At 46.0% G+C, this 18,171-nt stretch overlaps 1 protein-coding gene across 2 annotated transcripts; it reads left to right on the top strand.

The window, feature by feature from the left end:
* Positions 1-5,155: 5,155 nt before the first annotated feature.
* Positions 5,156-10,489, top strand: Dusp6 (dual specificity phosphatase 6). 2 transcript variants are annotated; one of them, XM_004844987.3, is made up of 4 exons: positions 5,156-5,334; positions 6,562-6,971; positions 7,533-7,970; positions 9,006-10,489. In XM_004844987.3, exons 1-4 carry the CDS (start codon positions 5,330-5,332, stop codon positions 9,311-9,313), a joined length of 1,161 nt encoding a protein of 386 aa, XP_004845044.2. In that variant the 5' UTR covers positions 5,156-5,329; the 3' UTR covers positions 9,314-10,489. The 2 variants fall into 2 exon arrangements, with proteins under 2 accessions (XP_004845044.2, XP_021114153.1); XM_021258494.2 differs by lacking the exon at positions 5,156-5,334 and adding an exon at positions 6,093-6,219.
* Positions 10,490-18,171: the final 7,682 nt, after the last annotated feature.

Raw genomic sequence — 18,171 nt, 5'->3', positions numbered from 1 at the left:
GAGATGTGTGTGTGTTATCAGTAATCCCAGCAATCAATGGTTATTGTTTCAGGACTCTTCCTACCCCCTTACAACTACATCTCATCGACTGCTATGTTCCAGTGGGCCAATAATGCCATTTTACAAATGAGAAAAGTGAGGCATAAGGAGATTAAGTGACTTCTCTAAATCCTACAGCTACATGAATAGGTCGGCTAGGATTAAAATCCAGGTTGATCTGATTCCAGAACTCCAAACCTTGGTTAGCAAGATAAAAATTAACAAATTACAAAGAAGCTGCCATTGTGTTAACAGGCTGAATTCATACTAAGATGCAGGATGTCATGTTTTAGGGCCACTCTTAGCAGGTACAGTGCAGTTTGTACTAAAGAGGCTTCAAAGGCACTGAGATAGGAGTTTGGATTCCAGCATAATTGCCTGACATTTGAGCCCAGGTTCTCCCACTGTAGAAGCGTAGTAATGGTACACTACACCTGCTTTGCAGTGGTATCGCGATAGATTTAGCATGTAGAAAGCTGGGCACAGAATAAACTGTGGCCATGATGTTGTTATATTCATTATACATCAAGATATAACTATTATAATTAATCCACCAAACAGCCTAAGGCACTGTTGCTTAGACTAGATGGGGGCTCTTGGGGTTCCACTAATATATTCTTGGGGTTCCACTAATATATTCTTGGGGGTTCTGTGAGTTAAGTTTGAAAAACTGGTCTAACTTCCTCCTCATTTTGTGGTCACAGTAACTTCCACTGATTGCTGAGGCAAAAATAGAGCGGCAGGAAACAGTACCTACTTAGAAAAATAACTAATTCTCTTACACAACAGCTGTATGTACTGCTCACATTTGTGTCAATGAAGGAAAACAAGATGAGGAGAAAAGGCACCAGAGGAAGGCTTTCGAGGTGAATGTGGACAGCGCCTTATCCTCCTGGAAGGCAGTGTAAGCCATGCTTTTTCACCCAGGACAATAACTGGGGCTTTGGAACTAGTACAATGGGAAGTAAGTGTTGTTTTTTTCCAAAAAGAAAAAGATGGTAAATGAGTTTGGCTATACCATACAAATGGCCACTTCTGGTGATTTCTTACACATATATTTATACAGGTTTTGGGGGGGGGGTACCGGAGATCGAACTCGGGTCCTTGCGCGTGTGCAGCAGGCGGCGAAACCACTGAGCTAAATCCCTGGCCCTTTATATGTATTTTAAAGTGTCCTATTTTGCAAAAAATAAAGGATAAAAGGAACCAGTAAGTTTTCCTAAAGCACAAAATGGGATGAAACCATCTGAAGGAAGAAATTAACCTTACCTTTAAATGGATTTCCTTGCTACAGACTTCTAAAGCATATTCTCGATAAAGTCTCCATGGGATCCTGATGTAAATAAATCAGTATTGCACCAGGTGATAGGAAAGAAATGCAAGGAAGTATATGATTACTGTTTCAAAAAGCTTAGCCGAACTGTCGGAGGTCTGAATTTCACCTCACAGTAGCTGTATTTTTCTTCATGTCACAGCATCCTGGCCATGTACCAAGTGTCATCCTGTTTAGAAGGAAGCTCTAACCACCTCCCTCCCAAATGTGCCTGGGGACAGGTGACGCTGGCTGCTTCACAGCAGCCATTTCTTTCCTGGGGTTGGACCTGGCTTGCCTTTCTGCCACACCTGTGTTGTTCGAGGACATCACTATCCTGCACTAAGGCAAGACCCTTGTGGTTCCTCACCCTAGGACAAGCTGCATGGAGTTTCCAGGAGGGAAGCAGTTTAATTACAAACCCAGATCTGCAGTCTGAGGGGTTGCCCTTGAGGTATCTGAATTAGAGACTATTTGAAACTTTCCAGGCATGATCAGTATTTCCCATTGTCAGGCCCTCAGGCCTCCTGGGTTCCTCAGTTCCTACAATTAAGACATAACTTCTTGCTATCTTCTTCTTGCTATCTGTCAGGACACCTCACAGTGAAATCTGTGCACCTTTTATACATTTAAGTCAGGATACAGTATGTTCTTGACTTAGGAATGAGCTCTGTTCCAGGAGAACTGTTCGTAAACTGGCTTTGTTCATAAGCCCGCAGAGTGAGTCTTATACAGTACACCTAGTTCAAAACTTGAATGTTCATAAATTGGGGACTGTATTTCAAATTGTATCCTTCAAATACAGTTAAATCTAGTTCTGAGTTTAGCTGCTCCAAAAGTCACTGACTGTCACTTTGAGGACATCCCTGGAACCTCCAACAATATTTTTTTTGTGTGGGATTGAACCCAAGCAAGCTCTCTACCACACTAAGTTATATCCCTAACCTTTGTGTGTGTGCTGTGCGAGTGTTGTGTGTGTGTTGATGTCACTGGGGCCTTTGCACTGGATTATATCCCAACTGTTTTTTTAAATTATGAGAGAAGTTCTAAGTCATCAAGTTGCCCAGGCTGGGCTCAAACTCACATTTCTTCTGTCTCACTCCCCCATACTGCTGGAATTATAGACTTTCACCACCACTCCTGGCTCAGTAAATCTTGAATACGTTCCAACACTATATTTAAAATCAGATCGTCCAAAACATCCTCTTATTTGCTGAACACCTGTTTAGCTTTTTTCACATGATGTGTTAATAAGCGTTACTGTAAATCAGAGATTACTACAAAAAGATTAAGGTTCATGCTAACTCTTTTGGGTCTTGTAAGTCCCAACTGTCCTTAAACTCAGGAAAGTTCCTGCAAAGTTGGACTGCTTCCCTAACGGCCTAGAGAAAGTTGCTAACTAGAAGACTTCTAAGGGAAACAACTTCCGGGCGGGGGGCGGGAACACCAAGGAGAATTCAAGAACAGTTGCTCAGGGCCCGCACACATGTGCAACAGCAAAACGAGGACCCATGAAAGTGGCTCTTTAAAGGCACTTAAGAGAGTGGATCAGAGATAACCCACTGCATTCTCCAATTTTTAATCACAGCTCCCTCCGCCTGAATGATATTCTGGAAGGAAACGGAGCTCTTTGAAAGAGGAGGCCTGTGGTTCTTACCATTGCTAGAACCCTTATCTCCCAGAAGCCTATCCAGAAGGGTCAGGATGGTGACATTTCAGGCAGGATTACCAGCAACAGCAAGTGGGCTTTACCCAGGAATGAAGCAGTAGGTTTCCTGTTTGGAAGCATGGCAGAAATGAGGCCTGTAGACACAGGAGCAAGGCTGTGCCTACCCTGCAGTAGTTGTCCAACACAGTGGTCTTCTCTTTTGTCGGTTTGATGTGGTTGAAGAACAAGATTCTTAAAAGGCGACCAGCAAGGTGATGTCTGAGATGTAGCTGAGTCCCCTCTGCCTGTTAACCTTGTTATGGAATTTGCAGCCTTGTCTCGGGCAGCTCCTGTTTTGCTCCACAGCTAAACTAGAATAAATTAAACCGGTCAGGGTAGTCACAAGAGTTTTGCTGCGAACGAGGGAGCCCTGGCTGGCCGTCAGGCAGGCCTCAAAGGGTATCTTTGGGATGGAAAGAAACACCCCAAAGGACGAGGGCCGTTTTGCAGATTCTCAGTGCAGAACATCAACACCTAGTGGCACAACACCACCATGTTAGGGCATTCCACAGCAGAGTATCACAGCGACCTTACAAAATAAAATACGCCAACGTGGAAGGCTATAACTTAGAACAGTTAGCGGATTTAACCAAGGTAGCAGTTCTAGGGAGAGGAGGGGGCACAATTCAAACGCAAGCCACCCCAGAGCCCTTTTAAGGCCCCACTTCTTAAGACAGTCGAGATCAGAACGCCATTTAATAAAGTGTTCCGGGAAGGTCCGTCCTTCTCGTCGCCTTAGAGATCACAAGCATAGGTAAAACTTCAGTATTTTGATTGTCAGGTTTGCCAAGTGTTGTGATGACCCTCTCAAATCTACTCTGACACTCAGGTAACTTGCATTTTAAAAGTGGTTAAGAAGAAACCCAGCTTGCCTTTCTCCAGTCTGCTGAAGGTGTGGGGTGAACGATTTGGTCTGCTCATTTCCGCCGCAGGGGATTCTACCTCCCCCCTCCCAGCCCCGAAACTACTTGGAGTGGGGACGTCGGTAACAGATGTGGAGGGGGCTCAGTCCCAGGGCAGGCTTCCCCCAGCTAAAACTGGACGATATCCAGTGAGACACGGGCGTTTTATTCCGAGGGTTTCCCAAAAAAGGCGCGGAGGAGCAGCGCGGGCACCCCCACCACCATGGAACAGGCTCCCCGAGGAGCGGCCTGCCTGCAGCAGAGATCCAAAATTGGCAGCCGGGGACTTGCAGCCGCCTCCTTCAGCCCACATTTCCCAAACCCGAGAAGAGGCGGGTGACTAAAAATGCAAATGGCAGCGGGGCGTCCGCGGGCAGGCCCGTGGGTGCGGGGCGTCGGCTGGGGGAGACCCGGTGACCTCAGGCGCCCTCGCCGCGTACACAGTGGGCGCAAAGGGCGACGAGGCTCGCTCCAAAGCACAGCTCCCCGCCGGGCCGCTGCCCCCGCTTCCGCCTCCCGGGCGGCGGCGGGACAATGCGCCGCCTCTTTTCCGCCGGAGTTAGGGAGGGAAGCCCGGATTAGGACCCGCACTTTCCGGCCACAGCCGCTCGGCGGCACACAGGTGGTTTTCCGCTCGGGAGCCGCCGCCTCGGTGCTTTTATATAACAATAGAGCTCAGCTCGCCCGTGCAGTCCCGCCTGGCCCCGCCTCCATCCGGCTTCCAGCCCGCGCGTCCAGGTCCAGGCGCCAAGGCTGCACGCAGCTCAGCACCTCCCCAAGTGACCTGCGGGCAGTGCGGGACCTCAGAGATGGTCCCTGCGATCCCCCAGCCCTAAGCGAGCCAAGGGGTCCCCATAGGCATTCTTGCCCCCCACCCCCACCCGGGCCAGGCCTCTATCAGCCAGATCCCAACCTCAGTCCAGCACGCGGCCACCGGGTGGCTCCAGGCCCAGCGCTCCCCTCGGCCGGTGGGGAGGTGGGGGCCGCGGCCAGGAGCGCGCACGCGCGGCTGGGGCTCTGGAGTGTCCCGCGCTGGACGAGGGAGGGGGCGGCAGAACCGGGAGGGCAGATGGGTGGTGGGGCGGGCGTTAGGAGGCGCCCCTCTGACCTGCCAGCTGTCTACGGTAGCCAATCGCCGAGACGGCCAGCTGAGCCCCCGCAGCCTGCAGGTTTTGGGGAGGACTTCCTCACGCCCGCGTGGAGGGACTGCCGGCCAGGCTTCGCGCGTCTTAACGCACCTAGCTGGGGCGGCCTTGCCGGACCGGTCCTCAGGCGACCTCTTGGCTCCCCTCGCTGGCGGTGGGTGACCGCGGCGTGGGGGTGACCTGGATACTCTGCGGGACCGGATTAAAAGCGTCGGTCTGTTCAATGAGGTGTGTTTTTTTTTTTAATTTAATGCAGTCCCTACCTTTTTTTTTTTAATTAAACACTATTGGGCGGCAGAGCAGGGGGGCTTCTGATTTTTCTGGGTAACCAGACGTTTGGTTGCTTTCAAACGTTTCAACAAAATCCTGGTTTGTTTGGAAAGATGTTGGATTAGCATTTAACACATCACCGGTCTCTAAAGCCCAGGCAGTACACCAGCCCCAACACAGCCTCGGCTAAAAGAACATCAGAGCAAACAGAGCTGGACTTTAAAAACAGGCAAACAAATGCCACACACCGACTAAAGGAGGGCGGGGGGAGGGGGAGCTCCAGAGAACTGGGATCCAAATAAGTTTTAAGGGAATTTTTTCAGAAGTCAGTACGTTTTCCGAAAGCTAGCTCGAGAGCACGGGCGTCGCGAAGAAGGGCTTTTGTGCATGCTAACTGCACCATTTGTGCGCAAAAGTTCCGACCCGAAGTGTGAACTCTCAACAGAAGGAAACATGAGACAACTGAAGTGCCCGGGTTTATGTGCCTGCTCCTCCTCCACCGCCGCCTCCTCTTCTTTCTCCTTCCTCCCGCGGAGCCCGCAGTTGCAGCTTGTTTGCACTGGGGCTTATCCGGAGCGGAAATTCCTTTCCGTTTTTGTGAATGACAAACTCATTAACAATTCATCAACACAACCTGTTCCAGCCGGCCCGTCTCCACGGTAACAGCCCCTTCCGCAGCGCGCTCATTGGCTGGCCGAGAGAATGTATCCATTGAGACGCTTGCTGTTTGTATCCATTGAGGAGCTGCCTCGCGCTGGGGGTGTGCGAGTGTGGAGTCCTAGGGACTGCGAGCAAATCAAGTCTTGAATAATCTCGGGAGAGAGACGCCCGGGTGGATTTGAGGTGCAGCCTTGGAGGGAAAGATTAGGAACCTCTAGGGTTTTTTTTTTTCCCTCTTCTCTCAGTAGAACGGAGTCCGAATTAATTGGATTTCATTCACTGGGGAGGAACACAACTAGGCAGGTTCATTCAGAGATTCATTGATTCAGGAGCGAGCCGCTGCAGTCGGGTGCCCGGGGACCTCAGGCTGCTGTTCTGTCTCGTCTTCCCCAACCACTAACCTCGGTTTGGGAAAGGCGAGGCGGAATTAAAGACCGCTCCGAGAGCGGCGGCTCGGCTCGGCGCGGCGCGCTCGGCCTATGCCTGCCCAGAAGGGCGTCTGGTAAGCACCCGCCTCTCCCTCAGCTCGAACCCCATGATAGATACTCTCAGACCCGCGCCCTTCGCATCGGAAATGGCGATCAGCAAGACAGTGGCGTGGCTTAACGAGCAGCTAGAGCTGGGCAACGAGCGGCTGCTCCTGATGGACTGCCGGCCTCAGGAGCTGTACGAGTCGTCGCACATCGAGTCGGCCATCAACGTGGCCATCCCCGGGATCATGCTGCGGCGCCTGCAGAAGGGCAACCTGCCGGTGCGCGCGCTCTTCACGCGCGGCGAGGACCGTGACCGCTTTACCAGGCGCTGCGGCACCGACACGGTGGTTCTGTACGACGAGAGCAGCAGCGACTGGAACGAGAACACCGGCGGCGAGTCGGTGCTCGGGCTGCTGCTGAAGAAGCTCAAGGACGAGGGCTGCCGGGCCTTCTACCTGGAAGGTATGCGCCGCGGGTGCGGGGCCACAGCTGCGGGGCTGGGGCTGGGCGCGTGGCTGGAAACGCCTCTTGAGCCTCGGAGCCGCGTTGCCCGGCCCCGAGTAGCCTCCGTCCAAGGGAGGTGGGGGACACCTGGGTTTGCGTGAAATCCTCCCGCTTCCGGCCCCGGGCACCAGCGGTTTTTTTCTAACGAGTTCTGCGTTTTCTTATTCGGAAAGTTCCCCCGTTTCCCGCTTAATGTGGTCCCGATTTTGAAGTAAGATTTGCAGGACGAGCGAGGTGGGAGTTTGGGGAGGTGCAGATTGATACTTCCTAGCCCGTCGAGATATTCCGAAAAGTTGCCATTTTGTGCATTTCTGAGTTCCAAGGAATAAGGGTTTCCAGGGGAGGCGGCGGCGTGTTGATTGCATTCCCGAAGGTGCACATTGAAGTCGATTTCTGTTTTACTGCGTGTAGGGGATTCATGGGGTGCCCCTGGTGTTTTCTGCGCCCAGCTGCGTTCTCACAAGCTGCGAAAACTACTACAGGCATCTCAGGTTACACTATTGCTTTTCTCTTTGGCAGGTGGCTTCAGTAAGTTCCAAGCCGAGTTCGCTTTGCACTGCGAGACCAATCTAGATGGCTCGTGTAGCAGCAGCTCGCCGCCGTTGCCAGTGCTGGGGCTCGGGGGCCTGCGGATCAGCTCCGACTCTTCCTCCGACATTGAGTCTGACCTTGACCGAGACCCCAACAGCGCTACGGACTCGGATGGCAGCCCGCTGTCCAACAGCCAGCCTTCCTTCCCGGTGGAGATCTTGCCCTTCCTTTACTTAGGCTGTGCCAAGGACTCTACCAACTTGGACGTGTTGGAAGAGTTCGGCATTAAGTACATCTTGAATGTCACCCCCAATTTGCCCAACCTCTTTGAGAACGCAGGAGAGTTCAAATACAAACAAATCCCCATCTCGGATCACTGGAGCCAAAACCTGTCCCAGTTTTTCCCCGAGGCCATTTCTTTCATAGGTGAGAGACTGATGAACAGCCCTTGCTCTGACTTTTCAATGCAAAACACTGGATCCATTCATAGTTTAAACTGTTAATCCTTATAGCTCTTTGCTAATTTGTCCGACCTCTTGGTTTCTGATGTTCCTGGGGCGTTTTATAACTCTGGGTTTATCTTCTTGCTAAGGAAAGGAAAAGTGCCTTTTAATATGGCTGCAAACCACAGAGCTGTTAAAACGCTCTGTTTCTTGAATCTGAATTCAGTCGCTTTAAACGGAGGCAGTTGATCAGGCAACAGTTTTCCCAGTCTTTGGACTGAGGGTGGGGATGGAAAGGGCTAGATCGAAGTACTCGCTGTAGACAGGTATTCTAACATTGCTCTGTAATTTTAAACGATCTAGAAGTTATTTTAGGGCACCCAGTTAGTTGTTGGAAAGCAAAGGGGTCTGAATGCTAAATGTTATCCAGTTGCATGATATGGTGATACTGGTAACTGTGAGAGTGGGTGACCTGATCCCACAGGAAGAACTGTGGGCTGGAAGCCTGGGAGAAGTGAATCTCCAGGCATTGTAGTGCATTTCCTATTACAAAGGAACTCATTTTCAGGCCATGTCGACATCCTGTCCTCCTAATGGCCTGTCCCCTGTGACTTCCCTCTCTCTTTTAAAACGCCTGAATACCTCCTTTGTTAGCTGCACAACAGTTGGAGAATAATTTAATAGACCCTTGCAGTCTGCTTGTCTGTATAAAAGGCATTCACGACCATATTGCAGGGTTTCTGGTATTCATGCTGAGGCAAAGAATGCACATATTAAGGAGTTTTTTGTTGGCAGAAACTTAATACAAAAGCTCCCTTTTCAGAAAATATCTGAAATATGTAATTGTGTCCAGTGTACATGTTTATTATCTCAGTGATAAATTTTTCTGTTGCCTTCAGGGCTCAACTTCCACACAGGATTGTTTTATGTCTTTTTTTCATTCAGATTTTAGACGCATCATTCACAAAGGGTGGTTTTCAGCCTACTTGAAATCGTGCTTTTCTTTTTGTGTTCACAGATGAAGCCCGGGGCAAAAACTGTGGTGTTTTGGTGCATTGCTTGGCTGGCATTAGCCGATCAGTGACTGTAACTGTGGCTTACCTTATGCAGAAGCTCAATCTATCCATGAACGATGCTTATGACATTGTCAAGATGAAGAAATCCAACATCTCCCCTAACTTCAACTTCATGGGCCAACTGCTAGACTTCGAGAGGACCCTGGGACTCAGCAGCCCCTGTGACAACCGGGTTCCAGCACAGCAGCTCTATTTTACCACCCCGTCCAACCAGAACGTCTACCAAGTGGACTCCTTGCAATCCACGTGAAAGACCCACACACCTCTCCTTGCTAGGATGTGTCTGTTCCTTCAGCAGTTTCTCTTGGCAGCATCAGCTGGGCTGCTTTCTTTGTGTGTGGCCCCAGGTGTCCAAATGTCACCAGCTGTATTAGACAAGGTTACCAGGTGTGGAATTGGTTATTACAGAGAGCTTTGCTCCATTCTCTTTGGAAGAACAGGACATGCTGTCTCTAGATACAGACAGTAGGTTTGCTCTGTACCCATGTGTGTAGCCTACCCATGCAGGCACTGGAATTCAAGGACTTCCAGGTATACAGGGTAGTTCCCAAGTGGTAGGGTAGGAGCATGTGTTCTTTAGGGCCTCATGTGGCTATTTCCTTTTACATCTGGAACAAACTGTAAATTGTCTTCAGTGAAGACTGATTCAACTTTGCATATAGAGGAGCCAAAGAGAGATTTCAGCTCTGAATTTGTGGTATCAGTTGGGAAAAAAGCCTCTGATACTTCTTTTAAATATTGTAAATATTTGATCTTAAATCATTAGACTGTTTGAATTTTGTGTGTGTGTGTGTGTGTGTTTTTCTTTGATTGGTTTAAAAGAAATCCAAAGGGAGAAAGACCAGTGTGCCACTTTAAAAAAAAATTTTTTTTTTTTTTTTGCTCTTTTCTAATCCAAAGGCTCCCATTTGCAGCATGCTTGACTATTGTACCAATTCTGATGACACTTTCATGGACACTGTTATCCACCAAGACCTTGTTATGGTGCAGTCTTCAGTCTCTTTACTGTATCTTCTTCATGATTGTTTTGCTCCTTGTATAGTTTGACTATGCCTTACCTTTGTAAATATTTTGGCTTGTATTGTCTCAAAGGGGATCTCTTGGAAAGACACCAAAATCACAGGCTCACTCTTTTTCCCCTGTACTTCAGCTGTGCTAAACAGTGTATTACCTCTGTACAAAATCCTTCAGGGAGTGTCACCTCAAATGCAATACTTTAGGCCGGTTTCTTTCCTTTTAGAAGATGTATAAAACTGGAAGTGTGTGTGTGTGAGGAAGGGCACCCATTTGATAGGTGGAATGCATCTGATTATGAAGACAGGAAAGTCGCTCCATTTATGTTCGCAGTGTAAAATTTTGAGCTGGAGTTTTATTATAAAAATGTAAAACCTTAAATTATTAATAAATAACTATTTTGGCTATTGAATGTGCATCTTTGAAAAAAATTTCAATCCTTAGTTATCTACATAGGAAGTAACATTTTAGAAAATTTTCAGTTGGGGACTGAGATGACATATAGCAGGCAAAAGTTACACTTTTTAAAGCTATTCCTAGAATGTTTTTCAGGTGTGTATTATGTTTCAAATTAAGATGCCATCATAGAATGGAATATATTATTTATATATATATATATATATATATATATATATATATATATATATGCAATGGTTTCTGTGGGTGTAGTTGCTTATTTAAGATTTTATTGTTCCAAATAAAACATAGCCCTTGTTGAGGTATAGAGAGGTTTGAGTACTCTTATGAATAAGTATAAAAGGGTGTGCCAGAATACAAAGATGATAGTCTTATGTAAACTTCTGTCTTTTACTGTTACGATTTTCTGCACAAAAATCTTACACATGCCAGGGAAGGAAGTAGGCATAATAATTTTTCCAGGCTATTGTTACATGGCATGTCTAAGCTTTTTCATTGAGCCTAGATGTAGCTTTAGAATTTGCAGTTGGTACCTGAGATGAAAATTTGCCATCCCTGTTCAAATGTGCTTAAATGGTTTTGAATGTGGGTCACAACCCCTATTGAATCCGTAGGTAGAGATTATTAAGTTTCTAAGCTACAGGTTTAATATCTTGTCATTTTCCTTGAAACCTCTTCAGCCTGACAATAAAAGTTCATAAAGCAAAGGTAAAGGTGGGTGTTTGGAATCAAACTAGAGCACATGTCTTCGGCTCTTTCCACTTGAGCTTAGTTCTTCCTCTGAAGGGAGATAAGCTTTCACCCAAATGGCACACAGCGGATGCCAGTTGGACTGTTCTGGTAGTCCACATTTTAGAGGCAAGTGACCCCGATTTTATATCAATTGCGTCAAACTGCAGCATGATTTTGAAGCAACTAAGTATAAAAAGCAAACAAAGTACAGAAAAATAACCCACGTCAGTCTGATGTTTGGGTGTCTCAAGTCAGCAGCAGCACAGAAAAGAGAAGTGTCTTGCAGTTCAACTTGGCTCCTACTAATCCAGTTCTCAACAGTTTCCGCTCCTGGCATTCCCTAAACTGCCTGCTCAAAGTAGGGATTTGCAAGCAGCGTTAGCAATTTCCTGTCCAGCTGCAGCTCAAGTAGCTGGGTGCTTCCCCCCCACCACCACCACCCTTTTCTCTGATTTCTTTTCTCTTTTTTCATTTTTTAAAAATATGGGCTGTGGGTAATTTTAGTGCATTTCCTCTTTTTGGATTATCATCTTTCCTCCTAGAACCTGCATCCTGCATGCATCGAGTTCCTACTGCTGAGCTCCGGCCGACAGCTGGCCTCCCTGGCACTTCTCTCCTTCACTGTGGGTTTGTTGTTTGTCAGTCCACTTCTGAAATTAATAATGTTTTCTGGCCAAGTGCCACAAGCCATTACCACAAGGGGAAGTAACACATATGAATAGCAGGAAACCATGCAGGGTCACAGTGTGAGCTGAACCTGTGTAGGGAGGTAATTGAGCCTGGCCCATTCAGCAAGTGTCTCAGGGTGATTTGGGGAGAGGGAGCTCACAGTATTTAAGAAGCTCAGGCTGTGGGAAAAAAGTTTCAAATTGGGAGCAAATGGTCTTTGTTACCAGTCTGAGTAAAGGAGAGGGAGCAAGAGGAGTTTAGGGGCCCCATAAAGTTGCCATGGTTGGAGTTCCTCCCCTGTCCCTGGCATGTTGTTTCCTAAGGGTGATGAACGGAGGGGAGCCTGTTTCCTTCGGTTTCCACAAAATAACTCACTTTAGATGGGTGGTTTTTACGGTTCACATAGGCCAGAAGAAGATTGAAAGTAATTCCAATTAAAAAAAAAAAAAAAGTTACTCTCTTTCCTTTGCTTCTCTGAAAGGTGGAAGGTTGTAACTGCCAGAGCAGCCAGGCCTGTGCTTCCCTTCCTCGGGGCCATCCCAGGGGTCCTCCGTTCCTTTGTGCTTGCGGGAGCCGCAGGAAGGCGATCAGTTTGCATCTTGGAGTTGGGCGGGCTTTCTGAATGGAGCCCGCACCGTTGCTAGGGCAACCTTTGCCAGCTGCTGCAGCTCTGTTGCCTCCCTCCTCACCTGCTGTCCCCATTAGTGGCTTCCTCGGGTCTAGAGAGAGAAAGTGCTACCTTTCCTGACCTCCTGCAGGGGGTTGGTGGGGGGCTCCTCAGCAGAGGAGGTGATCTGCAAGTTTTTGTGGGAGCTGTGGGAGGCTTAAGAAGGCAGCAGTTAGTGGTTTTAGAGTTAAAATTGGAATGAGAAATGGATATCTGGGGAGAAAAATACCGACCCAGTCTTCAAGGGAATGAAAATGGGAGTTTTGACCCCAAGTTTGGAATGAGGAGACCTGCTCTGTCACTAATCAGTCAGGGAGTTGGCCTCAAAATGTTTTTCTTTCTTGTCTGTAAAATGAGGGTGTGCTTACCTCATTCTAATGAGAATCCCCTTATCTTTGCAGCCCCTGCTCATAGATCAGTGACACTCATTAAATGAAAAATGAGATGCAGAGCAAGGTGAAATAAACAACGAACATCTATGATGAGTAACAGCTCTGTGAGATAGGTCCTATTATTATCCTCATTTTCTAAAGAGGAAACTGAGACACAGAGAGGCCCATAATGTTCAAACCCACCCATAATAGGGCACCTAGTGCACACTGTTAGGAAAGGTGTGTGTTTGGAACCAAACTTTGCACTCTTAACTCTTTCCGTTGTAAACTGCTTGTCATCAGCGTCTACTCCTTCTTATTAAGTCCTGTGATGTCAACTAGAAAGTGGTATCCCCATCTGACAGCTGAGGAAGTAGAGGAAGCAGAGCTTAAATGACCTACCAAGCCAAGCTTGAATTTGACAGCCAAATCATGAAAAGGAACCTGCTGGTGATGCCATTCACCTGGAAGCTGCTATTCTCCCCCTCCAACACAGAGAATTCACCAGGTCTTGGGCCCTGTAACGAATAACTTATAAAACTGATTGTCCTAAAGATTTCGAAAGTGGCTCGCAGCTGTAGCGCCTGGCGCTGACCCTTGCTCACACTCCCATTTCAGGGTTACACAAGGAAGCCTCCCCAAAGAAACTCATTTCCTCACTCCGATCCCTCGATCTGTCAGGGGAGGAAATCTGGGGGAGGCAGGAGGGGAGGACAGAGGACTCCATGGCAGTCTGCAGAATGAGAGGTAATCTGGCCAGCAAATCAGCAAATAATGGAGGCGGGAGTGGGAGGAAGTACCTGGCAAGGTAGCTTATGTGGTAGCTGGCTGTGGGACAGAATCCTTGAAAAGTCCTCCTTAGAAAGTCTGTCTGCAGACCTTACACAGCCATAATCGCTTTCCAGAAGCTCCTGTAAGACTTTCAGATACCCCCCACCCATGTCCTTGTTGAGCATTTTGCAATTGGCCCTCAATCTGTCCAGTTTTGATGAATGAATCTTCAAACTTCTTCAAAGTCTGAAATTGATTTCCTAAGAGGATTGAAGGGCACAGAACAAAGTTCAAGCCATTGAAAAATATTTATCCAGGCTTTGGTATGTGTTACATTGAGTTGATGAAACAAGGTGAAAATAAAGGCCAACCAAGGACTTAAACAGGGGCCCTGGAAACAGAAGGCAACATCATGATTCTAGATAAAACCACTCCATCTTTCTGTTAGTAACCCACATCAAAGGGTTACTTAAAGGACTTTTAGATATATTCTTGTATGTCCTCTGCTTCAACCATTCAATTAAATTTTAGACCTGAATTTTAATTTTTGTGTAGAAAAGGATTGATAATCCACATGATGGCAGTTTATTCTGTCTACTTCCTTGCTTGTGGATAATAGTACCAGAGAAGGTGTGCCTATCCATGCCTCTTCTGGATGTGACAGAAAGGTTTTGAATTAACATTTCTTCAAAGGAACTTTCAGACACACAGGGAAAGTGAAATATACATTATGTGATAATGATATTCTAAAAGGAACAAAATAAATCTGAAAAAGTTTATTTTTTGTTAGGAGTTCCCCTTTCCTACTTTTGAAGAAAATCTAAGTATTTACTAATTACATTTTTTTGAGGTCCTGAAGATCAAATCCAAGGCCTTTTGAGTACTAGGCAAGTGTTCTGCCACTGAGCTACACCCTAAGCTCAAGTTAACTAATTTTTTTTTAGGTCTATCTTCATTCCTATTGCAGATACTAACAGGAGGAAATGGAAAAAGAGAAAGGAAGATGCGGAAGGGAATCTTAAGTAGTACATAGCTCCCAGGCAATTGTAGCAGGAATACCTCTTTATCTTATGTTCCACTTACTTATTGCTACATAACAAACCACCCCAAAATTAGTGGCTTCAAGCAGTGATCATTATTTTGTTTCTAACCCTGCATTTGAGCGGGGCTCCATAGACAAGCCTGGTCTGCCCAGGGCAGTGTTGCCTGGGGCCAGAGGATCCAGTTCTAAGATACCTCACTCACTTCTCTGGCAAGTTGGTACTGGCCAACTACCGGAAGCTCAGCAGGCATCTGGGTCCTAAGATTGTGGTTCTTCTCCACAGGACCTTCATTTCCTCCCAGGATGGGGGCTGGGTCCTGTGGATAAAATCTCTGTGATAGCACCAAATGGAAGCTGTATTAACTTTTATGACCTGGGCTCAGAAGTTACTTCTATTGTATAAAGGTTCAAGGAGAGGGGACATAAAAAGCTGCCTTTTGATGGAGGGGGACAAAATTTCACAAGAGTAGATAGGATGGAAAATGTTGTTGGAGTTCCTCTTGGAAAACACAACCTATCACATCTTATATGGAAGCTATTTGAATGTAGGATTGTGTAAAGTAATAGCTCCTGCTGAGTTAGATTAAAAAATACTCAGCTAACTTAGACTCTTGGTCCTACCTTGGAAACATTATTATTCAACAATTGTAATTATTCTTTTAATTTTACTCTTTTTTATCTGTCTCTTATGTTAACAATAGAATAATGCTGTAAGAATATTTTTAGATTGACCCATAAAGTAAAAACAAGGTTTTATAAAAGAATATTAATTTTTCCTGTTTTCATGTTGATGGACCAAATGTAATGTTTGAGATTGGTTCATCTAAGTTATTGACTCAATAGCTTTCTTTTCTGGGGAAAACCCCACTCCCATTACAGAGAAGAGTAAAAACTCAGGCCAAGCCTGAAAATATCTAATTTTCTGGTTTCAGTGACTGGTTCAGAGGGGAGATGTAATTAAATCCAACCAACCATATTAGAATCTGGATTTACCTATGGAAAGGATCTTCTCTTATGGTTGCTGAGCCCCAAACCCACAACTGAGTGAGAATCTTTGGAAATGAGGCCCTGGAATCAATTTTGTAAAAGATCCTGAGGTGACTCTTTTGGTTGTCCAGAGCTGGAAATTACCAGCGCTAGCATGTGTGTCCAGCCAGTAGTTAATTTAATTTAGCATCCCTTCTGTCGGGGTGTTCAAAGAACAGTGTGAAAGGCACCCTGCCAAGTATCTCCCATAATGTGGACATCAAAAAGCTGAACATATGGTTTAGCTAAACTATACCCTAAGCTATTATGGGTTTACAACTAGAGAGTGCCTTAGAGTTCAGTTTCTTTCTAGTTTGTTACTTGCCCTGAAGGATAGTACATTGAAAACATAAATTGTCCCACAAGCAGTTGATTTTAATTTCACTGGGGCTTCTAGGTCTACTTTGCTGGGACTTGGTGTGTACTTTATCTGTGCCTTTTGTGATTTTTATAGACTCTGGCCCACCCGCTCTCATATTTTGCCTTTCTAAGCTTGAGTGTTTTCACACCCTAATCATTCCAAGTGACCTTTTTGGGATAGCTTCCAGTTTCATTATGACATTTTTGAAGTTGAATGGCTGGAGCTCTACACAGTGTCTCTAGAGCAGATGCATTCTGGAGTCTGTGTGTATATGTGTGCGTGTGTGAACACTCGTGAAGCTGTACTTTCTATTTTGTTTTTAACATCCTTCCTGATGATACTTGCCTTTGTGACTGCCACAATACATTGGACCGATGTCTTCGGGGAATGGTCGGCAGTGATGCTATCACCCCTTCCTGGATCACGTCTGCAGTCAGAGCCCTTGGTCTCCCAAGTGTAAAGTGGGTTTTTCCTTCTTCTATGGCCATTTCTGTGAAGTTGATGCCACTGTACATAAGTGTTCAGTGCCCACATAACTGTTCACTGTCAGTGACCTTATGGGACCTTTCTGATGTTTATACTTGTCCAGTTGGTCTTCGGTTGTCCAAAAACCTGGTTTCGGTTGTCCTCTATAGCCTTGAAGTTTCATTTTATAGGGGGTGCTTTTTTGAGACAGGGTCTTGCTATGTAGTCCAGGCTTGAACTGATGTTGGTCCTTTTTTTTTTTTTTTTTTTTGGTACCAGAGATCGAACTCGGGTCCTTCTGCCTGTAAGGCAGGTGGCGGAGCCACTGAGCTAGATCCCCGGCCCATGATGTAGGTCCTTTCGTCTCAGTCTCCTGAGTGCTGGAATTACAGGCGTGTGCCACCATGCCCCGCTTGAAGTTTCAGTTTCTGGATGTTTGAATTACTTTGGGAAAGTGGTTGTATTTAAAATTTTTATTACATTTTTTAGACAGAAGAGTGTTTATCCTTGAAATCTGCCCTCATATCCATTCACTATCGATAATAATACTAAGACTTGATTTTAAAAAGTAAGCATCTTATGATAATTTCAAAAGACCTTACTCCCTCCTGCAATTCCAATGAGAATTCTCTTCCCAAACCTTTCCTGTAGGGAAACTTCAAAACCACCACTGATCTCTATCTGGGCTTAATTGTGTGTGTGTGTGTGTGTGTGTGTGTGTGTGTACCAGGGATTGAACTTGGGACCTTGCACTCACAAGGCAGGTGGCAGAACCACTGAGCTAAATCCCTGGCCGCAGGCTTAATGGTTTTTAAGGCCCTTAAAACTCCTTGAACTTGGACAAGTTTCCTAGTCTCTAAGCCTTGGTTTTCTCATCTGTACATCAGTAATTATAACAATTGATGGAGTTGTGAAGAGCCAGTGAGATAATTAATGTAAAGCACTTATGCCACTGCAAATAAATTAGGATTGTTGAGACTCCAAGGAATTGAATTATGGTACACAATTATTCAATAATATATAGGAAATGTATGCAGGGAATTTTCTGGGGGCCATAAGAACATAAACCTGATACAAATCTTTTAGCCTTGATATGAAAACAGTAGTGGATATAAATCATTATAAGGTATGGAACTAATAGGTAGCATAGAACATAGTTTCTGGCTTTAGACTCTTATGGATTCAAATATTGGTCTAATCACTAGCTACCTGTATAACTTAGACCCATTGAATGACCTTAGTAAGTTTTCCTCTTCTATCTGTTAAAATATGGAGATAATAATAAAGCTTATGTCATTGTGTTGTCATTGGGATTAAATGTGAGAATCCATGTAGTGTTTAGCACTTTGGCAAGTGGGAAATAATGTTAACTTTTCCATAAATGAGATCTTGAAAAGGTACTGAAGGAATTCAGCAGAACAGGGAGTTTTGTTTTTTTGAGACAAGTTCTCACTGTGTAGGCCAAGTTGACCTTAAACTTGAGATCCTCCTGCTTTAGTGTCCTGGGTGCCGAGTTTACAGATCTGCACCACTGTTCCCAGCTCAAGGGGATATTTCTTCCCTGTGTGGGAGA

This window comes from Heterocephalus glaber, unplaced genomic scaffold (assembly GCF_053883595.1).
Source record: "Heterocephalus glaber isolate CG9 unplaced genomic scaffold, H.glaber_assembly_v1.0 deba00001572, whole genome shotgun sequence".
Lineage (NCBI taxonomy): Eukaryota > Metazoa > Chordata > Mammalia > Rodentia > Bathyergidae > Heterocephalus > Heterocephalus glaber.
The sequence above is the reverse complement of the archived record's forward strand: the minus strand, read 5'-3'. Positions and strand labels throughout refer to the sequence as shown.